At 39.1% G+C, this 25,247-nt stretch overlaps 1 protein-coding gene across 5 annotated transcripts in view; it reads left to right on the top strand.

Moving 5' to 3' along the window:
• The window catches only part of Mta3 (metastasis associated 1 family member 3), a 151,400-nt gene that overhangs the window by 42,820 nt on the left and 83,333 nt on the right, over positions 1-25,247 (top strand). For all 5 annotated transcript variants that reach the window (XM_070025479.1, XM_070025477.1, XM_070025478.1 and 2 more), the window contains exons 5-6: positions 10,100-10,163; positions 14,372-14,489. In XM_070025479.1, the coding sequence (XP_069881580.1) occupies positions 10,100-10,163; positions 14,372-14,489 (182 nt within the window). The remainder of the gene's footprint in view (positions 1-10,099; positions 10,164-14,371; positions 14,490-25,247) is intronic.

The following is a 25,247-nucleotide window of genomic DNA, read 5'->3' on the forward strand; positions in this document are numbered from 1 at the left end:
GTTTCCTTTCACAGATTGCCTGAAACAGAAAAACTAATGATATAAATTTCATCTTTCATAAGGCCTGAGAGAAAGTATATTGAATTCTCAAGACAGCCTTGTATGGAGCATAGAATGTACTGAGTGTATGTGATCCTTCAATACATTTTCTATGCATTTTCCAGGTTAGAGAACTTGCTAAGTGGTTGATAAGTAAGATAGTAAATTTGAGGCTAGTAAATTTGAGGTGTGCTGGGCACAGGTGGCTCACGACTGTAATCCTAGTTGCTCAGGAGGCTGAGATCTGAGGATCACGGTTCAAAGCCAGCCGAGGCAGGAAAGTCTGTGGGACTCTATCTCCAAAAAAACACCAGAAAACCAGAAATGGTGCTGTGGCTCAAGTGGTAGAGCACTAGCCTTAAGCTGAAGAGTAGAGTGACAGCACCCAGGCCCAGAGTTTATACCCATAACTGACCAAAAAAGAAAAAAAAAATCGAAGTGTTTTCTGAGTTGGGTTATGATGAAGATACAGACATTATATGTTTTTACTTTTTTCCAATTGAGAGGGAGTAGTATAGAGCTATACTTTCTCATCTGTGGCTATCATTTCAAACAGCTGAAGGAGGTTAGGGCAAGTCTCTGCCCAAGGCACAGAGCTGTGCTCACTGTCCCACATGCTAGTGTAGAACAAGTGCATATTGGAGTGGTCTTGACATTTTGCTAATGTTGAAGTCATGTCCTATCTATTTCTGCTTTAAAAGTAGAAAATTACTGAAGTCCCATTGTTCTTTGGCAGCAAAGACAGGTAATTTGGTGAATGCTGACTTTTTATTCTCAGAGATGTTATCAAGTGCCCAAAATTTCCTTGGTACTATATGGAACATAAGAGCAAGTCTGACTGAGGCATTCTTCAGGTTCTTTATAATTTGTGAACTTTAATACTCACTCCGCTTGCTGTAAGCTTCCCAATGTGACAGAGAGACAACTTGTTCCTTCTGACTCCAGTGAGAGAAAAATCAAGACCTGAACATGTTCTATGTAGAATTAGTGACTTATGAGACCAAATCTGAGCAGTGAAAATCCCTTTAGAGCATATTTAGAGTTGAGAGAGGAGGAGAGAAGCAACGTGCTTCACTCATGCCCAGTGACTTAGGTCATTTAATAATAGATGATAAGTATATATTATAAAGCACTATGAAAATCATTGTTATGCCAACTGCTGCACCTATTATCAGTCTCTATTTTTTTTCTTTTCTCTTTTGTTCTTTTTTTTATAAGGTGATGTATAGAGGGATTATATTTACATAATTTAGGTAATAAGTACATTTCTTGTCAAACTTGTTACTCCTTCCCCTTATTTTTCTCTTACATCCTTCCAGTCTATATTTTTTATAGTCAACCTTCTTTATATGCATGTATGGCTAATTACTAACAGATTTTCTTACAGTAAGTATTCAGTGCTCTTTAAATTAGTGTCATATGATTCACAGATATACTTTCATCCTGTAATTAATCTACCTTTCATTCTGTAATTTATCTATAAGTAGACTGAAAATTTGAGGAAGGCTGCTCAGCTACTAACAGGTAGAGAAGGTTGATGTATTGTTTAATTCAGCTGTTGCCTTTTATTTCTAAAGATAGCCTTCCATTGTCTACTCTGTGAAACTAGGGTACTTTCTTCGTTCAGTTTCATATATAGCTCAGGCTTATATATAGCTCATACATATTGAATTTGGCTTTTAAAAGTTGTAATATTTATTGAACTTTTAATGATACAGGTACTATTCTAGTTGTTTTACATGTATATAAATGATTTCAATAACTCCTTAAAATGAGCTGTTATTGTCTCCATTTTACAGATGAGACTGAAGCACAAATGATTAAATAACTTGTAAAGTTTCCTACCTCATAAATTGCTTGCTCAGAAATTATATATCTGTATATATAACTGCGCAGTTTCAGATATACTCTGTTGTTATGAGTATATAAGAAAACCTTAGATCCTTTTAAACAGTTGTCAGATTTGGCCCCTGAATACAGACATATAGCCATCACCAGTATCATCATCTTAAAGATTCTATGTTGCTTCTACATTGTTTTCTCTCCTGTATAATGAGGAGTTGCTTTTCTTGTTTCTTCTTTCCTCCCTTCCTTCCTTCCTCCCTTCCTCCCACCCTTTCTCTCTCTCCTTCCCTCCCCCTCTTTTTCTTTCTTTCTTTCTTTCCTTCTTTCTTTCTTTCTTTCTTTCTCTCTCTCTCTCTCTTTCTTTCGTTCTTTCTTTCTTTCGTGCTTATTAGGCCAGTGTTCTATCACTGAGTCTTGCACTGGTTATATATACATATTTTTTTTTTTTTGAGAAAAAGTCTTGTTTCCTGTTTGCCACAAAGCCAGGATCACAGGCACTTGTCACTGCTTCCAGTTATTGCTGGAGAAGGGTCTTGCAACCCCACCCTAACTGCCGATAAGATCTTTCCTAGCTCAAACAAAGGAGGAGGCAACAGTACTTGGTAAGAAATGTACTCATTACCTTGCCCATGTAATTGTAACCCCTTTGTACTGTATTTTCACAATTGAAAAAAAAAAACCAAACCAAGCCAAAACAAACAAAATAAGATCTTCCCTATCTCAGCCTCTCAAGAAGCTAGGATTACAAAGCATGCCACTGGCTCCCAATTGAGGAGCTGTCTTTCTTAATTGAGTTTTGAAAAACTCTTGAACAGCTGATAGAAATTTTGCACCATATGTAAAATTTGCCTAAATGATTTTATTCAGACTGTATCTTAGATTGTAAGATCTGTGGAGGTTAATGTCTTAGTTTCTCTTTTTGCTCCTTCTGTGGCTGCTGTAAGCAGCATCCATTCAGAATTTGATACTTGTTGCCAGGTGCTGGTGGCTCATGCCTGTAATCCTAGCTACTCAGGAGGCTGAGATCTGAGGATCATGGTTCAAAGCCAGCCTGGTCAGGAATGTCCATGAGACTCTTATCTCCAATTAACCACCAGAAAACCAAAATTGGCTCTGTGGCTCAAGTGGTAGAGCGCTTGCCTTGAGCTGAAGAAGAGCTCAGGGACAACTCCCAGGCCCAAAGTTCAAGCCCCACAACTGACAAAAAATAAATAAAAATAAAAACTGATACTTGCAGAGCTTGCATTTAGTTGAATTTTTATTATTTAAGGAAATAAAAGTTGTTACCATAGTAATTATGGTTATAATTGACTTTAAATGGAATTTTAGAAAACCAGAATTAAGTTTCATTTAATTTGCATTAGGATGTGACTTAAAGATTGGATATAGGAAATACCAATTGCCCAGGACTTGACAGAAATGACTTACTTGGAGTCAATACCGTATTTTCACATGGAGCACTAGACAGGATAAGAAATCTCTCTTTAAAAATTTCTTTTAATAGTGTACATTAGTTATACAGAGGAGGATTTCACTATTACATTTCCACATATGTTTATAATATGTCCCAATCAATCTCACCTCCTCTGTCACTCTGCTCTTCCCCAGTTCCCAAACTAATTTCAGCATATTTCCTTATTCAGTTTTCATAGTTGTAAACATTCAGAAATCCTTGTTATACATATTATTTGTCATCAAACAAAATCACTTTTTGAGTATTTGATAGCAACTTTGAGAAAAATTAGGAGTTATTTAGGGGAGTAGATACTATATAATTCTTGTGTTAATATCCAATATAGATGAGGGTAGGGACACAGACAGTCATATTGTAATTTGTATATATATTTATTTGACTCCAAAATTCTGCTTTTAGGATGTTATTGTATACAAGTTCTTGCATAGGTTTACAGAAAAAAAAATATTAGAAGCTGGGTGCTGGTGGCTCACGCCTGAATCCTAGCTACTCAGGAGGCTGAGATATGAGGATCTAGGTTCAAAGCCAGCCTGGGCAGAAAAGTCAGTGAGACTCTTTTTTTTGGGTCCGGTTGTGGGGCCTGAACTCTGGGCCTGGGCACTGTCCCTCAGCTCTTCAGCTCAAGGCTAGTGCTCTACCACTTGAGCCACAGCACCACTTCTGGCTTTTTTCTTTTTGCTTATGTGGTGCTGAAGAATCGAACCCAGGGCCTTGAGCATGCAAGGCAAGCGCTCTACCACTGAGCCACCTTCCCAGTTCCTCAGTGAGACTCTTATCTCCAACAAACCACCAGAAAACTGGAAGTGGTACTGTGGCTCAAGTGGTAGAGTGCAACTTGAGCTGAAGAGCGGAGGAACAATGCCCAAGCCCAGAGTTCAAGCCCCATGACCGACAAAAAAAAAAAAAAAATAGGAAAGCTTCTATCATCTTTGAATGGCACCAAGCTGGGACTAAGCCTTGAATACATGAGCCTTTAGGGGCATTGCAGATACGAGCTGTAGCATCTCATCCTTGCCATAAAGGCTTGTCCATCTCAGTGCAAAAATATATTCACTTATCTCTAGGACTTTAAAGTCTTAACTGTTTCAGGATTGCTCAAGTCTCAGTCCAAAGACTACACTGAAAGTCAAGGCAATCTAGTTATGAGCACCCCCCCATCCCAATAAAAGTCAATAAGAAGTTATATACTTCTGATATAAAATGGCACAGATCAAACATTCCTGTTCTAAAAAGAAGGAACAGGAAAGGAGAGGGGACAAAGCTAGACAGAGGCTCAGCTGGGTAATCAGTAACCCTAATCTTCTCATGCTTGGTATTCTGAGTATACTGTGGCAGTGTGTGTGTTCCTTAGGGTTTCATTAGCCCCTCCTATGGCCTTTGCTAACTGTCACTCACATGACCACATTGTCAAGCTGGCTTTGGATGCAGCTTGCAGCATCTCAAGTAGGCATTCCATGTTCTGGCTTTTTTTCCTTCTGGGAGTTTTCTTTGTAGCTTCTGCCTTATTGTCACAGTGCTACTATGGGGGAATGCTCCAATCCTGCAACACATTACCTGGCTTCTCAGGTTTTTTTGTTTTTGTTTTTGTGTGCAACCAGGACTCAAACTCTTGATCTGATGCTTTCGTTCATTCCCCGATACTCTACCATCTGAGTCATGCCTCCAACCCGTTAGGCTTTTCTTTGAGATCTTGATGGACTTATTCATGACCCCTGTAACTCTTGCATTCTGCATGTCTGCAAAACAAGCACCCGCACTTGGGAGGCAGAAGCAGGAGGATTAAAAGTTTGAGACCAACTTGGCCTAAGAGTTTCAAGCCATTCCAGGCAACAGTGAAATTCTGTCTCAAGAAAAAGAAAAAGGAGACAGGCAGGTGGGCTTGCACCTGTAATCCTACTGCTTATATGGTAGAGATTGGGAGTACCATGGTTTCAGGCCAGCCCAGGCAGGAAGTTAGCAATACCGCATCTCAACAGAAAAGCTGCCTGTGGTAGTATATAATCCTAACCACATGGGATATACAAGTAGGAGGATTGTGGTCCATGCTGCTCCAGGCCAAAAACAGAAAGCAAAACAGCAAAAAAAAGGGTGTGTGTGTGAAGGTGTGGTATAGCACCTGCCTAACAAGTATAAGTTCTTGAGTGCAACCCTAGTATTGTCCCTCAAAACAAACATATAGGGGCTAGAAAGGTGGCTCAGTGGTAGAGCTCTTGCCTTGCATGCATGAGGCCCTGGGTTCGATTCCTCAGCACTACATAAACAAAAAGAAAAAAGCCGGAAGTGGCGCTGTGGCTCAAGTGGTAGAGCGCTAGCCTTGAGCTGAAGAGCTGAGGGACAACGCCCAGGCCCAGAGTTCAGGCCCTATAACCGGACCCCCCCAAAAAAAATCAAAACAAACATATAACCCAGAAGCTCTAGTATCTGTTCTGCTAGTTGATGCTGTACCTTGATCTACTTGAGCTATGGCTGCAGTGGTTTCTGAGTACCTTTCTGGCCTAGGCAGTGTTATGCCAGAAGTCATCTGGGGTTTTTCTTTTGAGAAGACTGTCCCTCTTCTTATTCACCATCAAATAAGTGGCGGGGGAAGTAGTTTGATGGTGATGTATTAGTCTCTGAAGGAAAAGGCATTGGATTTGATCCCCAGCTTCAGGGAAGCAAACAAATAACTAGAGGAATAGCAAGGCGTGAGTTATTTAACATGTATGATTGTAAGCAAGCCTACAGAATAGCTCAAAATGTCCTAATTAAGTCTCTCATACTTGGAATATCTGTCCTCATTTAAGTAATAAAATATAACTCTAATGCAGATTATCAGTCTCTCTTGTTTGACTGGTAATGTTGAAAGTTTTTTTTAAGTCTTCTAATGAAGTTAATTGCCTACTTGTTCATTTTATTATGTCAATATTTTTATTTTAAGAAGTTAGATTTTTGCAAGTTTCTTGGTAAGCTGCAAGTATACTACTGATGACTATAAGTCATGCTACTTAAGAAAGGAATTTAAAAGGAGGAAGTTACTTTTTTGTGCTTATTAGTTTCTTGGGATTGTTAGCAGAAGGAGAACTATCCTCCCCTTCTTCCTCTCTCTCCCAGTGATAATCCAATCCCAGGCTTCATGCACACTATGCAAGTTACATCCACAGTCCCTATTACCACAGTTTAAAATTTTTTTTCTTTTACTGTTCTAGGGCTTGAACTCAGGGCCTTCTGCTTGCTCTGCTGGTACTCTTCCACTTGAAACATGCCTCCAGCCCTGTTTTTTGGGGATGGAATCTAGTGAACCTTTTTGCCCAGGCTGGCTTCAAACTGACTTGTGATCCTCAGATCTCAACCTCCTCAGGCTTAGCCTGCTTTGTTTTGAAGGTTGAGTTTATGCGAAATAACATTTTCATTGAAATGACCATTTCCCCCCTTTTGAACGGAAGTATTTGTCCATCTGTATCACAATAGAAAGGAATACAGGTATCCCATGTATTGTCCCCAGTCTTGGTATTTTACGTGCTGTGGGGGCTGTCTGAAATTTTCATGCTGTCAAAACAATGTATGTGTTATCCTGACCTGGAGAAGAGAATCTTCTCCACATCTGCTACCCTCTTAGGAACATTTCGCTTTCTCCTGTAAAAAGGAAAGGTGGAGTCAAGAGGTAGGCCTTCCATTTGATTGCTCTTTGACAGTTTATGTTACCAAGTCAGTATTGTCCCCACTTATGGGCAAAATGAACTTCCCCACACTGCTTACTATTCCTTTTTCTTCATGAAATACATTGAAACTGCAAACTTCCCTTCTTGGTTTTTCATCCCTTTACCTACCCAAACAAATGTTGAAATTGTCTTTTTTTTTTTTTTTGTCAGTCGTGGGGCTTGAACTCTGGGCCTGGGCGCTATCCCTCAGCTCTTCAGCTCAAGGCCAGTGCTCTACCACTTAAGCCACAGCACCACTTCCGAAATTGTCTTCTTTTAATTTTTATTTGTTAACATCTGTTCAAGTGGTCTAACAACAGAAAATAAATCTGAATGAAAATGTTTAAAAAGCTGCAGATGTTTTCTGTCCTTTGTTCTCATTTTATGATCTAAAGATTTATAAGATCATATTCTTCTTTTTTGTTTGTTTTTGATGTCTGGTCCTGGGTTTGAACTCAGGGCCTGGGTGCTGTCCCTAAGCCTTTTCTTTTGCTCAAGGCTAGCAATCTACCACTTGAGCCACAGGGCCACTTCTGGTTTTTGAGTGGTTAATTGGGGTCTTGTAAGAGTCTTATGATGCCTGCTGGCTTCGAACAGCGATCCTCAGATCTCAGCCTCCTGAGTAGCTAGGCTTATAGGCATGAGTCACCAGCACCTGGCTTGTATTAGTTATATAGCAGGAAATTTCAATGTTATAATTAAAATTGTTTTAATAATTGTATTAAATAATATAATTAAAAATAATATAATTAGTAAGTAATATAATTAAAATTTAAATAATACATTATATTCTTTAGTTACATATTTGTCCTCAAGGAAACTGTGCTTGCCAATCTCATAATGTAGAACACTGGTTGTTACCCAAGGATGATGCTTTGCTCAGGCCTTATCTGTAGCCCTTTTTTGCTTTATGTTTTGGATAGTGTCTCATGATTTTGCTCAGGGCTGGCTTTGGACAACAGTCTTCCCATGTGTAATCACTCTGCCAGCTTACATCCTATTCCAATTGCTATTAATTTTTAAAATTTTAGACATTTCACTTCTTTTACTTATTTTCCCTTGTATTTCCAGCATTTGCATGATGTTTATTTAGCTTAACCAATCTTTATGATTTATGAGCATGTGAATATTCTTCCCATACTTTTTCTCCTCCCTCTTTTCCCTTCCTTTCCCCTTCCTTCTGTTCCTGTCTCCTCCCCCCTCCCCCCTTTCTCCCGTTTGTGTTACTTCAGTGAGCTAGGTATAAGCACATGGAAACTTCTGTGAGAGCTGTGGATATGCTTGCTGACTTGCAGTATAGTTATCTGTGCTGACTCTTAATGTTATTTTTTTCTGCTTCAGTAGTATGCCGAGTAAAATATATATAAAAACTCTTCCAGCAAGCAAATCAGAGATTTGACAGGATAATGTGGAAATACTATATGCTTTCAGAGAAGTCTTCCTAAGTGGCATTAGCCTAAAATGAGTACCAAGGATAATGTTTTCATCAGAGCAAGTTTCTTAAATGTAGAAAATATAAAGTTGCAGGGCTAGGGCATAGCTTAAATGGTAGAGCATCTAACTAAAAAATGTGAGGCTCAACATTCAAACCCCAGTACCACTTAAAAAGAAAAGAAGAGGAAAAAGAAAAAAAGAGTTATACATTGTTTAGAAAATAGTAATTTCTTCTTTTGGGCGCCAATACTGGGGCTCAGCGTCTGGGCACTATACCTTAGGGTTTTTTGTTTTTGTTTTTGTTTTTTGCTCAAGGCTGGCATTATATCATTTGAACCACAGCTTCATTTCTAGCTTTTATGGTGGTTAACTGGAGATAAATAAGTGTACCATGGACTTTCCTACCTGGACTAGCTGTTTAGCTTTTCTTTCCTTTCCTTTTCTTTCTTTTTTCTTCTTTTCTTTTTTTTCAGAGTTGAGGACTGAACTCAGGGCCTTGCACTTTCTAGGCAAGTGCTCTAACACTGAGCTAAATCTCCAACCCCCTGTGCTGGCTTTGAACTACCATTCTCAGATTGTAGTAGGATTACAAGTTTGTGAGGCACCTGCACCTAGCCAAAAGTTGTAGCTTTTTTTGTTGTTGGTTGTGGGGCTTGAACTCCAGGTGTAGGTGATGTTCCTCAGCTCTTCAGCTCAAGACTAATGCTCTAGCACTTGAGCCACAGTGCCACTTCTGGTTTTCTGATGGTTTATTAGAGATAAGAGTCTCATGGACTTTTCTGCCCAGGCTGGCTTTGAACCTGGATGCTCAGATCTCATCATCCCAAGGAACTAGGATTAAAGGCCACTGGCACCTGGCCAAAAGTTGTAACTTTTGATCAGTGTGTTAGCTTTTTAATTTTACTATTTTATTTTGCTTTCAGTTATTTTTTTTCTTTGAGTTGTAGTTTATAATCAAAGAACGTGCTCTTCTCATTTACTACTTTATATATATATAAGCATATTTATATAAGTATATATATGTGTATATATATATATATATATATATATATATATATATATATATGAGGCATTTATTTTTGCCTGTTTGCATTTTGCTGTTTTGTGATCTGTTTAGAGAAATGGTATTTTATATTTTAAATGATATTTTATTATTTTGTAAGCACCCTCTAATACTTATAATTTGAATAATCAAGATTCTCCCGTCCAATTTGGAGCTCTAGTGAAATTTTCAAGTTGGCAAGAGTAAGTTTAAAAGTGCTGGTAATAAGCATTTCTACCTTAGTTTTCTCTAAACAAATGTTTTTAGAAATAGATTTTGTAAATAGAAATAGATATCTAAAATAAAATAGATTTTGTAAATAGAAATAGATATCTAAAATTAAACTCAAAGATATGACCAAAGGTAAGTGCTACCAGAGCTCAAGTCCATGAATTTGTAGGCCTTTAAATTACCTCTTCTTCTATAGAAGGTCCTTGTTTTTAAATTTTAGCTAGACTTTTTAATAAATAGTAGTAATTACATCCTGAAATAAATGTGTATTATTTTTAGGTTCTCACACGCAGTGATTGCTGTGATGGTAAGTGATGTGATAACTTACATTTATTCATATTTTTTCTCTTTTAACAGGGGAAAATGCAGTGTTGCTCTACTGAATGAGACAGAATCAGTACTGTCATATCTTGAAAAAGAGGTAATCATAGTCGTTCCTGTTTTGTATTTTTTCCCCTACATTTGAATTTCCATCTTTTGCCCCATTATAGCAGTGCTATGGTAGAAGTATAATGAGTAGGATGCATTTAGGTAACTATCCTCCTGGGTGAGGTAAGAGTTACCAAAAATTATCTGTTTTTAAATCAGCAGTGTAAGTCTTTATAAAGTACTGCACATTACTTAGATAAATTTTTTTTTTGTCGGTCATGGGTTTGAACTCTGGGCCTGGGCTCTGTCCCTCAGCTCTTTAGCTCAAGGCCAACACTCTACCACTTGAGCCACAGCACTACTTCTGGTTTTCTGAGTTGTTTATTGGAGATAAGAGTCTCACTTACTTTCCTGCCTGGGCTGGCTTTGAACTGCGATCCTCAGATCTCAGCCTCCTGAGTAGCTAGGCTTATAGGCATGAGCCACCAGCACCTGGCTACTTAGATACATATTTTTGTTTTGGTAAAATAATTATTTGGCATATTATTTAGGTACCCGCACCCTATTTTTATTTTTAAAATTAAATGGCTTTTCTGTAAGGATTTTTTTTTGCCGTTGTTGATTTTTATTTTCTATAATCCTAATGAAGTTTGTCAGTTAAAAGTACTTCTTTCACAAAATCTCAGCAAAAACATATTGAATAGCTAGCATTTGGGTGAGATCCTGTAATCTCAGTGCTCCTAAAGCAGAGGCAGTTGATTTTTTTTTGGGGGGGGGGTCCAGTCGTGGGGCCTGAACTCAGGGCCTGGGTGCGGTCCCTCAGCTCTTCAGCTCAAGGCCAGCGCTCTACCACTTGAGCCACAGCGCCACTTCCGGCTTTTTTCTTTTTGCTTATGTGGTGCTGAGGAATCGAACCCAGGGCCTCATGCATGCAAGGCAAGCGCTCTACCACTGAGCCAGCCCCCAGGCAGTTGATTTTTGAGTTTCAGGTTAAACTACATAGCATACTACATAGCAAGTTCCAGGCCATCGTAGGGTATATAACAAGAGCACATCTTACATAAACACACACACACACCTTTTTGCAACACACACACACACACACCTTTTTATACACACACACACACACACACACACACACACACACACACACACACACACACACACACACACACACACACACACACACACACACACACACACACACACACACACACACACACACACACACACACACACACACACACACACACACACACACACACACACACACACACACACACACACACACCCTTTTTGCATTTTATTTTTCCATGTAGATTTTGCATTATTACTTGGACCGGCCTGGACTGAGATCCTCCTGTTATGCTTCCTGTGTAGCTGGAATGATAGGTATAGGCTGGTATGTCCAGTTTTTATTGATCAAGATGATTTTTCACAAACTTATTTGTCTGGATTGACAATCCTTATCTTTGCCTCTCAAAGATTATAGGCATGGGCTACTACGCCTGGCAGTTTACAGAAACTGTCAGTGTATTTAATTTTGTTTTATTGGTCTTTGGCTAAGAGAAGCAGTTTTAAAAATTAATAGTATTTTTCCTTTTAACTTACCTACTTCATCCTTACAAACCTCAATGTAGAGACAACTGCCAGTAAATTGAAAGAATCTCATTTGTACTTACTCTTGAGAATTTTCCCTATGTATAGTAGGAGAAAATTAGAAAAAAATAAAACTATTTGGATCATATACTTTCTTCAGTTTCAGAAACATTTTTATGGTGTGATTTAGATTTGCTACTCTATTTATACAAGAACATCCTTGACATCTGTCCTATCTTTTTTTTTTCAAAATTTTTATTGTGATTAAGTGGTTACATAATGTCCCAAATTTTGCAATATTGTGGGATAGTGATGCACAGTTAACGTCACAAACATATTCTAACTTTCCTGGAGCAAATTGTCTATCATGGTCTATAACATTTGTGAGTTCTATGAGCTTTGCGATACAGTTATTTCTCCCACATTGTGTCCTATCTTTTAATAATGTTAAAATCCAAAGATTGACATATATGAAATTGGTAACACAAAAACAACTTTATTTACATCATCATCTTTTACTTTTAATTCTGCTCATGAAATTGATCTATTTTTAAAACTTTTTTTTGCCACTTCTGTTGGGAACTAAAGATTCCAAATATTTTCCTATATTAGTACATATGGATCTAAGGATTCTAAGCAACTGTATAACCCTATGTAAATAATATCTCTTCATTTTTCTGTAGATTATGGGAAAAGCCTCCTTTTAATTGTAGTACTATGTTAGTATGTCTTAGAGATAAAGTAACCTGAGAATGCAGGCATGAGACAATTTATCATGTCTATACAGAAAAAAAGAAAAAAACATAGCAATCACACCCTCAAATTCTGTCAAGTAGAATGCTTTCATATTCCTAAAGTACTTTTCTTGTCTTTTCTCCTAATAGTGATCAGTGCTTAAAATAAAACACAGAATATTTCAATTGATGTAGTAACCTTTTTTTTCTCCCACTTTTCGGTATCATAGTATGTAAGAGCCCTAGTAATCAGTCTGACTAACAGCTCTTATTTGCAACTTCCTTGGCTGGTTTTGGTATAAGTGAATATAGAACAGGCCCTTTCAGGATAAAAAACAGAGGTGCATTAAATGATCTTTGGATCCAAATGGGAAGCAGAAGATAGAGTTTTGTTGGTTCATATTCCAGTGGCTCTGCAGAATTCAGCAAAGGACTAGTGTTCAGGAACTATAGGGCATTTTTGTTGTTGTTATTGTTGTTTTGTGACAGTCCTGGGGCTTGAACTCAGTGCCTCGGCACTGTTCCCGAGCTTTTTTGCTCAAGGCTAATGCTCACTATTTGAGCCACAGCTCCACTTCCAAATTTTTTGGTGGTAAATTGGAGATAAAAGTCTCAAGGACTGGGGCTGGGAAGGTGGCTCAGTGGTAGAGTGCTCGTCTTGCATGCATGAGGCCCTGGGTTCGATTCCTCAGCACCACATAAGCAAAAAGAAAAAAGCCGGAAGTGGTGCTGTGGCTCAAGTGGTAGAGCGCTAGCCTTGAGCTGAAGAGCTGAGGGACAGCACCCAGGCCCAGAGTTCAGGCCCCACGACTGGACCTAAAAACAAACAAACAAACAAACAAACAAACAAACAAAAAAGTCTCAAGGACTTTCCTGTTTGGGCTGGCTTTGAGCTGGGATTCTTAGATCTCAATCTCCTATGTAGCTAGGATTATAGATATCAGTGAGCCACTCACTGGTACCTGGAGACATTAGTGGAATGCTTAGTTATATTTACATACTATCTCTTTCTCTTTATATATATATATATTTTATATTATATATGTATATATCAAGATCAAAAGTACTGCAGAATTATAATTAATAAACAGCTAACTAGTTTTCTGCAGTACTAGTAATAGATCACATGTAAGTTCGACTCTCATATAGTTAAGTCAATATGAGGTGTGTGTACCTTTTAATATTTCGAATAAATTGTGGATGGATGGTTCAAAAGTAAGTTTGGTATCCATGTAGACATTCTGCTATTTGGTATGGACTTTTGTCGTTAGGAGATACTTGGTTTTAGTTGTCTTATCTTTAAGTTACTATTTAATTTTGCTAGCTTTCCAAAACTCTATTTTAGGACAATTAGTAGTTTTCTTTTAGGCTAAAATAAATAATAAAACTTTATAATCTACTTAAAGCTATTTCTCTCTCTCTCTCTCTCTCTCTCTCTCTCTCTCTCTCTCTCTCTCTCTCTCTCTCTCTCTCTCTCTCTCCCCCCCCTCTGTCTCTCTCTCTCTCTTTCTCTCTCTTCCCTTTTTTTTTTTTTTTTTGCCAGTCCTGCTTGAACTCAGGGCCTGGGCAGTGTCCATGAGCTTCTTTTGCTCAAGGCTAGCACTCTACCACTTGAGCCACAGCACTACTTCTGGCTTTTTCTGTTTATGTGGTACTGAGGAATGAAAGCTAGGGCTTCATGCATGCTAGGCAAGCACTCTTCCACTAAGCCACATTCCCAGCCCTCTTTATTTTATTAAATTTTGCACTGTTGTACTTGATGACAATAATACCATGTTCTTCTTAAGATTATGAATTTACTCACCAAAATGTAATTTCTTATACTCTCTGAAGTTTTATGTTTCATTATTATGACATTGATTTTATTGCTTTGTGAAAAATAGAAGGAATTAAGTTTATCTGGATTTTTTCTGTCATTTTTTTTCAGGATACCTTTTTCTACTCATTGGTCTATGACCCTTCAGTGAAAACATTGTTAGCTGACAAAGGTGAAATCAGAGTGGGTCCGAGATATCAAGCAGATATCCCAGAAATGCTCTTAGAAGGTATGAGTTCCATTCCTGTGAAAACTGCTATTGAGTATTATCCTCATAGAGAAGAAGCAATTTTAGGATAGAGTTTTGAAGTAATGAGCCCTTTCAGTTTTAGAAACACAGCAAGTAGAAGTAGAAGGTAATTTACATGAACAATTATTCATTGTTGATTTCACATATATGAATTTTATGGCTATATTTTTAGTATAATTTAAAGATTGTTAGTATTGTTGAACTTGTGCTTTAATGTAATATGTTCATTTGTTGAGATTCTTGAATGCTTTTTTTTTGGGGGGGGGGCGTTCTGGTCCTGGGGCCTGAACTCTGGGCCTGGGCGCTGTCCCTCAGCTCTTCAGCTCAAGGCTAGCGCGCTACCACTTGAGCCATACCACCACTTCCAGCTTTTTTTTTCTGCTTATGTGGTGCTGAGGAATCGAACCCAGGGCCTCATGCATTCAAGGCAAGCGCTCTACCACTGAGCCACCTTCCCAGCCCTCTTGAATGTTTTTTAAGTCATCTAGCCCCAGTGGCCATGGAATCTTAATAAATAGTTATATTTTGGTGGGGATTTGGCTTTGCATTTTAAAAACAGATCTTCCTAGTGAGATTTCAGATGTCTTTCCATTTTTGTGACCATACATTAAAATCTATTTCCTGATTTTAAAAGTGAAGTGTTTTTACATTAAAAAAAAAAAAAACAAAATAGCTGGGTGCTGGGGTGGCTAACACCTGTAATCCTAGCTACTCAGGAGGCTAAGACTTGAGGATTGTGGTTTGAAGCCAGCCCAGGCAAAAAAGTCCCCATAAGACTTTTAGCTCCCTCCAATAAACTACTTAAAAAAGCGGGAAGTAGTGGGAGGTAGAGCACTGGCCTTGAGCACAAAGAGGCTCAGGGACAGTTCCTAGGTCCTGAGTTCAAGCCCCAGGATAGGCAAACAAACCCAAAACATTAGCTAAGTTAAGAGGATTATGTCTGTAATCTTAGCATTGAAGAAGGAGGATTGCAAGTTTAAGGCAGACCTGAGCTACGTAGAAATACCCTGTCTCTTTTCCCCTTTCCCTAATTTTTAAAAAATATATTTTTAGTCAGAGACTGACTGTGAGGCTCAGGCTAGGTGGTAATTACTAGCTATTTTCCTTTCTCAGCTCCTGAGTGCTAGGATGGTAGACATGTGCTACCATAGTGGAGTCCAGGGTGTTTTTTTGTTCACACAGAAAAAGCCCATGTGCAGTGTGGTAAGTGCACATGTTAGTCTGCAGCTGTTTTTTTTTTTTTTGTTTGTTTTGTTTTGTTTTTAAGTCTTCTCAACAGTGTATCCTTAGCATCTTTAAGTAGAGTGACTTACCTCTCTCTGTTCAGTGACTATCTATAGTTGTTATATTTACATGGATGACAGGCATGCATCACTGTATCCAACTTCCCTTTGTTAAGATTCAGTCTTAAGAATTTTTCTGCCTAGGCTGGCCTGGAAATACCAGCCTTTTATCTCAATCTTAGTCTCTTTAGTAGCTTAAGATGATAAGTGTGCCATCACTGTACCCAACAATGGGTTGGGAAGAAGTCTTGGCACACTTTTCTAACCTAGCTGGCCTTAGATTATGATCCTGCCATCATTCTCAGCTGCCCAATCCAAGCTAAGATTATAGACATGAGGAAATGATGCTTGGCTATGCTTCCTGACCATCTCATCTGTGTAGATTCATTTGTTTTCTAGAAATAATGTTGGATGTTTGTAGTCCTTAATGTTTGATGGTAGGATTTACAGTGTACCTAAGTGAATATTAAATTACTTCATTAGGATCTATTCAACATGGAGGTGGAAGTCGATAAGCTGGAACTCATGAAAACTGTTAGTTATACTTTTAAGGAATTGACAGCCTTAAAGTCTTGATATCAAACCTTGTATGCATGTTTTAAGCCAGTCGTTGAGCAGAAAGAGACTAAGAGCTGCATTTGTACTATTTTGAATAAGACCATAATAACCATGATACAAGAACTACAAAGGCATAAAGACATGGAATTGTCACCATAGACTGAAGAAGAGAAAACTGACAGAACAATTAAAACCTCACATGCCAGATTTTTGATGAAACAAAATTTTAAAAGAGAACTCTAATGAAGAAGATACAATCCGGCTTTAGTGACAGGAAAGTTTCATAGTAAGAGGCAAGTATAAGAAAGGCATATAGTATATGAATGAATTTCAGCCAAAAGGATTGAAAGGGGAAAAATATAGACGTAAACACACATCCATATGCACAGTTTTTAATTTCAGGAATTAAGGAAGTTCTGTAATACTATTTTCCATCTTTTTTTTTTTTTTACTCCCCACTGAGCTCTTGCTCAAGTCTAGCACTTTTCTACTTTGAGCCACATTGCCACTTCCGTTTTCTGGTGTTAATTGGAGATAAGAGTCTCACAGACTTTCCTGCCTAGGGTGGCTTTGAGTTTCGATTCTCAACTCTCAGCCTTCTTAGTAGCTAGGATTATAGGAGTGAGTCACCAGTGCCCTGCTTGTTTTCTTTTATATAGCTGGGAAAAAGATATTCAGGGTGATATAATGTTTTAAGTACATTTCACTCAATGTGTAAACATGGTTTAAATATTAAAGGGTAGGCAAAATATTTGTATTATACATTATACATATATATGTATAATTTTATCTGTGAAAGTGCTGATTGTAGATGGGACCACATTATTGTAACCACTCATAATCCAGTTAATATAATAAATTGGCTTTTGTGTGATAGAAAAAAATTACTTCATTAAAGAACATTTGGTTCTAAAGTTTTGGAAATAGTGTTTTAGTAAATATCCTCTTTCTAAAATAAATTTATTTTATTGAAAAAGTGATGAGCAGGCGGTTATATAATGGATTAATTGCACATTCTCCAGATAAATTGGGAAATGTTCTAGGTACGAAATAGCCTAAGTCATAGAGCATGTGTGTTTTAAGTTTTTTTTTTATTTTTTTTTTTTTATTTTTTATTGTAAAGATACTATACAGAGGGTTACAGTTACATGAGTAAGGTAATGAGTACACTTCCTATTGAGCATTGTTACCCCTCCATTGTTTTCCCCCTACATCCCTTCCCTCCCATCTTCCCCGAGGTTCTTTTTTTTTTTTTTTTGATGTGATTAAGTGATTACATAATTTCCTGAATTTCACAGTATTGTGGAATAATGATGCTCATTTAAAGTCACAAGTTCATTCTAACTTTCCTGGAGCAAATAGTCTATCACAGTCTGTGTTTTAAGTTTAAAGATGCCAAATTGTCTTCTAAGAGGTCATATCTTTTTGAAATAGTCTGTGTGGTTCAAGCTGACTATAAACTCATGCTCCTCCTGTCTCCCCCTCTCAAATGCTGGTATTATAGTTGTACACCACGATGTGTGGCTCTAGGTGGTTCTTTGTGTGTGTGTGTGTGTGTGTGTGTGTGTGTGTGTGTGTGTGCCAGAACTAGGGCTTGAATTCAGGGCCTGGCCACTGTCCCTTAATTGTATCACTCAAAGTGGTGCTTTACCACTTGAACCACAGCTCCACTTCCACCTTTTTTTGGTGGTTGGTTAAAGATGAGAGTCTCATGGACTACTGCCTGGACTGGCTTTGAGCCATGATCCTCAGATCTCAGCTTCCTGAGTAGCTAGGATTCCATAGTACATGCGTTGTGTTTTTGGTGTGCCTGGCTCAAGTTGTCTTTTGTATGTGTGTATTTTCTTTATTTTAACTAATAATTTCTTTCTTTTTTTGGGGGGGGGTGTCTGGTCGTGGGGCCTGAACTCTGGGCCTGGGCACTGTCCCTCAGCTCTTCAGCTCAAGGCTAGCACTCTACCACTTGAGCCACAGCGTCACTTCCGGCTATTTTCTTTTTGCCTATGTGGTGCTGAGGAATCGAACTCAGGGCCTCAGGCATGCAAGGCAAGCGCTCTACCACTGAGCTACCTTCCTAGCCCCTTAACTAATAATTTCTGTGCAACAAACTTTGCCTTGTTAGTGTACAATTTTGTAGGTTTTAACCAATACAACTTTGAGAAAAATGAGGGCTTTTTGGTTTGTTTTTGTTTTTGTCAGTCGTGGGGCTTGAATTCTGGGCCTAAGCGCTTTCCCTCAGCTCTTCAGCTCAAGGCTAGCACTCTACCCCTTGAGCTGCAGCACTACTTCCAATTTTCTTGTAGTTTATTGGAGGTAAGAGTTTTGGAGCTGGGAAGGTGGCTCAGTAGTAGAGCGCTTGCCTTGCATGCATGAGGCCCTGGGTTCAATTCTTCAGCGCCACATAAGCAGAAAAAAAAGCCGGAAGTGGCGCTGTGGTTCAAGTGGTAGGTAGAGCATTAGCCTTGAGTGAAGAGCTGAGGGACAGCGCCCAGGCCCAGAGTTCAGGCTCACAACCAGACCCTCCTCCCCCCCAAAAAAAGTTTCATGGCTTTTCCTGCCTGGGCTGACTTTGAACTGTGATTCTCAGATCTCAGCCTCCTGAGTAGTTAGGATTACAGGTGTGAGCCGTTGGCGCCTGGCAAAAAATGAGTTTTTTATTAATAAGTTAGATCATCATAATCCATCTGTATGATGTGTGCACAGACAGACATCCAATTTCATTTCTGCATTCCTTAAAATGCCTTTCATTATTCTTGGGAAGAGTAATGTGGTCTCTTATGCTATTCAGAGTTCAGTGTTGTCTCTAATCATTCAACTTTTGTCATTGTGAATTACATTATACTGACCATGTATCCCACTCCTGAGTGCTGAGCATAAGCCTAGTCTATGTACCATATGATAACTTTACAGATTTTTACTTACCAAATGATGATGTGAATAATGATGTTGGCATATTTCAAGTAACAGTGAGAAAAAAGAAAAGTGAGATAACATAGTTATACAAGGTTCTGTTTATTTGAAAAACTATTTAAATATGCTTTGCCGCTGAAAAGTGTAGAAGTTAGGGGCATAATTTTGAAAGCACAAATACCTGTCTTGGGGTTATAAAAAACAATTCTGGGAAAAAAATAATACACAAAATACAATAATACATTCTAAAATCTTCAAAAAGGTCTTATGATTCTTGAGGCTTATTTTGTAGGTAAAATCACTGATGCTTAAGAACTGAGTTATACCAGCTGCCTGACAAAGGAATCCTTTGTGTTCAGACAATATGACTGAATTTTTCCTTGCTTCCTTGCTCCTTCCCTCCCTCCTTCCCTCCCTCCCTCCCTCCTTCCTTCCTTCCTTCCCTCCTTCCCTCCTTCCTTCCTTCCTTCCCTCCCTCCCTCCCTCCTTCTTTCCTTCCCTCCTTTCCTCCTTTCCTCCTTCCCTCCTTCCCTCCTTCCTTCTTTCCCTCCTTCCTTCCCTCCCTCCTTCCTTCCCTCCCTCCCTCCTTCCTTCCCTCCTTCCTTCCTTCCTTCCTTCCCTCCTTTCCTCCTTCCCTCCTTCCTTCCTTCCTTCCTTCCCTCCTTCCCTCCCTCCCTCCTCCCTTCCTTCCCTCCTTCTTTCCTTCTTTCCCTCCTTCCTTCCTCCCTTCCTTCTTTCCTCCCTCCCTTCCTTCCTTCTTTCCTTCTTTCCTCCCTTCCTTCTTTCCTCCCTTCCTTCTTTCCTCCCTTCCTTCTTTCCTCCCTCCCTCCCTCCCTTCCTTCCTTCCTTCCTTCCTTCCTTCCTTCCTTCCTTCCTTCCTTCCTTCCTTCCTTCCTTCCTTCCTTCCTCCCTTCCTTCCTTCTTTCCTTTTCTTCCTTCCTTTGTTTTTTGATGGTTGTGGGGCTTGAACTTAGGGCCTGGGCACTGTCCTGAACCTCTTTGTGTTCAAGGCTAGAGCTCTACCACTTGAGCCACAGCATAGCTTCCAGCTTTTGAGTTTTAATTGGAGATGAGACTCTCACGGAGATTTTTCTGCTTGGGCTGGCTTCAAACTGATCCTCAGACTGCAGCCTCCTGAGTAGCTAGGATTTATAGGTGTGTGCCTCTGGCACCTGGCTTAATTTTCTTTAATAAAATAAACATTGTAATTTACTAGCAAATGTTAATTGATTGGACAGTACTGTTTCTCCTGATAGACCTTTGGGTTGGTGCTTTATTCTGACAATAGTTTGCCTTTATTAAGTATTGAACCCCAGGGCTGGGAATGTGGCTTAGCAGTAGAGTGCTTTCCTAGCATGCATGAAGCCCTGGATTCGATTCCTCAGAACCCCATAAACAGAAAAAGCTGGAAGTGGTGCTGTGACTCAAGGAGTAGAGCACTAGCCTTGAGTAAAAGAAGCTCAGGGACAGCACCCAGGCCTTGAGTTCAAGCCTCAGAACTGGTCAAAGCAAAATCAAAAACTGTGTGTGTGTGTGTGTGTGTGTGTGTGTGTGTGTGTGTGTGTGTGTGTGTGTGTGTGTGTGTGTGTGTGTGTGTGTGTGTGTGTGTGTGTGTGTGTGTGTGTGTGTGTGTGTGTGTGTGTGTGTGTGTGTGTGTGTGCGTGCGTGCGTGCGTGTGTGTGTGTGTACTGGTCAAAGCAAAATCAAAAACTGTGTGTGTGTGTGTGTTTTACATACCACAACATTAATTTTTTTGTTTCTGTCAGTCATGAGTCTTGAACTCTGAGCCTGGGTGCTGTCCCTCAACTCTTCAGCTCAAGGCTTAAGTTCCACTTCCAGTTTTTTGGTTGTTACTTCTGATTTTCTGGTTGTTAGAGATAAGAGTCTCATGGACTTCCTGCCGGGGCTGGCTTTGAACTGTGATACTCAGATCTCAGCCTCCTGAGTAGCTAGGGTTATAGGCATGAGCCACTGGTGCCTGGCTAACTTTAAATAATTTAGGAAAAGTTAAGGACAAAGTGGGGTGGCAAACCTCCAGTGAGCCTCTTGAAGCTCCTTGGTTCACTGTGTGGTTCAGGAGATTACATCATACAAAGCTCCCAGGTAAATTCCACAGTTTGAAGTGTTTATGATGAATTCATCTCCCTTTTCTGAGTATATTCTCTTTTCCCATTTTCAACTCTTAAAATCTGTTGTACCGCAAACAGCACAAAATGTGGTAGAGTATGCAATTATAGTGGAAACAAGTAGCAGTTTCCTTCCTTATTTCCTTCCACCCACACAGCCACCGGAGTTTGTTCAGTAGCCTCAGCTGGAGTTGAAGTTGTGATCCTCCTGTCTCAGCCCCCGAATATTGTGATTGTAGGCAAGTGCCACCATACCTGGCTTCAATGTTTCTAATTTTATACATTCTTCTGGGCTGTTACATAAAGAGCTATGAAACTGAATTCTATGCAGTATTTCATTCTGTGAGAGACCCAGGTTTATTTTTTGTAATTCTTACATGGTTTATAATAGGGCAAAGTTTCCCTCTGTTCTTCATATATTCCTGGGGTGGGTCTTATTTCAGATTTTTCTCCCCTTCCTTACTGTTGAAGTTAGGAAGAGAGATGTTTGGGAGATACTAATAGTTTTATAATATTGAGCAGTCTCTGTGTCTCTTTCTGAAGTTTTGGTTCTGCTGACATTAATCTGTTTATTTATGCTCCACTGTTCAATGGTAGAGGATTGGTAGTATGTGGTAATGGTTATTTATGAAAACAGGAAGGAGAGGTCATTTTTTTCCCCAGTTGCTAATCAAATTGTTGATAAGCATACAGCAGTAAACACACACACACACACACACACACACACACAAACATATTCAAAAGTAACAAAAACAACAGTTATTTTGATGATGGTGAAATATCCTAAGTAGATATAACTTCCCCTTTATTTAAGGTTACTTTTGCATATTGTAGGAGTAAGAATCTTGCTGGGGTTTTTGTGTGTGTGCGTGTGTGTGCTTGTTTTGGGGCTTGAACTCATCAGGGTTGGGGCACTGTCCCTGAGCTGCTTTTGTTTAGTACTCTATCACTTGAGCCAGAGTCCACTTCTGGCTTTTTCTGTTTATGTGGTACTGAGGAATCGAACCCAGGGCTTCATGCATGCTAGACAAGCATTCTACCACTAAGCCACATTCTCAATCTCTCTTTCTGTTTATTTTTAAGTTTATAACTTGTTAGCTTTATTGCATATGTTCACCTTTCACAAAGAAAGATACCATTCATAGATTTTAGAGGAAAATGCATAAAATAATGAAGAAAGCATTTTGATTACTATTGCAATATCAAGCATTTAGAATATCAAAATATTTCTCTTCACTTTTCATTAGGCAACCAACTAGATGCAAGGTTTAAAGAACCATACCTTAAACATTTTGGGGATAGGGAGTAGGTATATCAAGATGTGTGTACCAATAGTAATGATGATGCTGTTGGGAATCATTCATAAATGCTAGACAGTCACTCTACTATTCTGCTATACTTTGAGGCATGTCTTATAGACCCATTCTATTTACTTAATCATTTCCTTTATTATTTAATGATATTTTATTTATAAAAGATTGTTCATATTATTTAATCTACTTATCAATTCACTTAACCCAATTCTTAGCAATTTAATCTATTGAGATACTTGTATAAAAGAATATCATTAAGCCATGCACCAGTGGCTCAGGCCTGTAATCCTAGTTACTCAAGAGGCTGAGATCTGAAGAATGAAATTGGAGCAGGAAAGTCTGTGAGACTCTTTATTTCTAATTGATAACCTAAAAGCTGGAAATAGAGCCGTGGTTCAAGTATTAGAGCACTATCCTTGAATAAAAAAGTTTAGGGACAGAGCCCAGGCCCTGAATACAAGCCCCAGGACTGGCCTCCCAAAAAAAGAATATTACTAAAACAAATCTTCACTCACTCAAATAATCTTTTCTTTGAAAGTTTAATTATTTCTTTATATAAGCATAATTTTCTTGGTGTTTTATATTTTTATTGTTAACTTATGATTTTCTAATTAGTTTTCTTAATGCCTTTTTTTTTTTGCTTGTCCTGGAGCTTGAACTCAGGACCTAGACACTGTTCCTCAGCCTCCCTGTGCTCTACCACTTGAGTTGGCAGCGCCACTTTCAGCTTTTTTCTGTTTATGTGGTACCGAGGAATCAAACCCAGGGCTTCATGCATGCTAGGCAAGCACTCTACCACTAAGCCACATTCCCAGCCCCAGCCCCTAATACTTTTTTTTTTTTTTAATTCAGTCATGGGGCTTGAACTCTGGGGCCTTGGCACTGAGCTTTTCAGCTCAAGGTGAGCGCTCTACCACTTGAGCCACAGTGCCACTTCTGGGTTTCTGGGGGTTAATTGGAGATAAGAGTCTCATGTACTTTCTTGCCCAGGCTGGTTTTGAATTTCAATTCTCAGATTTCAGCCTCCTGAGTAGCTAGGATTACAAGCGTGAGCCACTAGCACCTGGCCTAATACTTATTTTTATGATACCATTCTAGTAACCTATTATTGCTTTGACTTGTTTTTTTTTTTCAAATGCAAGTACCTCATTCTCTTCTTTATTTCAATTCACACATACATACACACATACTATATATATAATATATGATATATTAATATGTGATTTATATATGAAACTTATATATTGCAATGATAGGGATTGAACTGAGGGTCTTAGTCAAGCTAGGTAAACGCTCTACAACTATGCTACATGTCCAACCCAACTCACAAGCTTCCCTTGTTCACTTCTTGCACACATTCTTTATCGCTTCTGTGGCAAATACGATTCTTGTTTGGAGTATTATAGTATGTATCAAAACACGAATTTCCTACTGTGAAGATGTGTATAAAGTCTGGGAATCCTAAAAAATAATATAAAATTAAAGGGTAAAGATTGATTACACTCTGGTTAAAAGAAAGGCAGAGTAAAGGATGGGACAGATGAGATACTGGTCTCATAGGATATAAACTGAATGACAGAGGGAGAAGGTATTTTAAGCACTAGGAAAAAGATAATAGGGGCTGGGAAGGTGGCTCAGTGGTAGAGCGCATGCCTTGCATGCCAGAGGCCCTGGGTTCAATTCCTCAGCACCACATAAGCAAAAAGAAAAAAGCCGGAAGTGGTGCTGCGGCTCAAGTGGTAGAGCGCTAGCCTTGAGCTGAAGAGCTAAGGGACAGCGCCCAGGCCCAGAATTCAGGCCCCACGACCGGACCCCCCCCAAAAAAAAAACAAAAAGAAAAAAGAAAAAGATAATAGGCTGACAAATGAGGGTATCTTAATTTTATTGACTTGTATTTTATCACATTGGTCAGAACTTTCATTTTATTTTTTGGGTCCGGTCATGGGGCCTGAACTCTGGGCCTGGGTACTGTAGCTCAGCTCTTCAGCTCAAGGCTAGTGCTCTACCACTTGAGCCACAGCGCCACTTCCGGCTTTTTTCTTTTTGCTTATGTGGTGCTGAGGAATCGAACCCAGGGCCTCAGGCATGCAAAGCAAGCACTCTACCACTGAGCCACCTTCCCAGCCCCTGGCCAGAACTTTTAAAACACTAACAAAATTGGTGACCAAGGCCATCCTTGTATATGTGAATTAAATGTAGCATTAAAAGTATTGCTAGGCCAGATGCCCATGGGTCATGCCTATAATCCTAGCTACTCAGGAAGGTCATGGTTCTGAACAAACCTGGGCAAGAAAGTCTGTGAAACTCTTTTATCTCCAAGAAATTGCTCAAAAAAAAAAGCTAGAAGTGGCATTGTGGCACAAGTGTGGTAGAGGGCTAATCTTGAGCAAAAGAAGCTCAAATGTAGTGCCCAGACCCTGAGTTCAAGCCCCAGGATTGGAGGGGGGTGGGGGAAGAAGAGAGAGAGAGAGAGAGAGAGAGAGAGAGAGAGAGAGAGAGAGAGAGAGAGAATTGCTAGATGCTGGTGGCTCACACCTGTGTAATCCT

Source organism: Dipodomys merriami, unplaced genomic scaffold (assembly GCF_024711535.1).
Source record: "Dipodomys merriami isolate MVZ:Mamm:240054 unplaced genomic scaffold, mDipMer1.0.p SCAF_17, whole genome shotgun sequence".
Taxonomy (NCBI): domain Eukaryota; kingdom Metazoa; phylum Chordata; class Mammalia; order Rodentia; family Heteromyidae; genus Dipodomys; species Dipodomys merriami.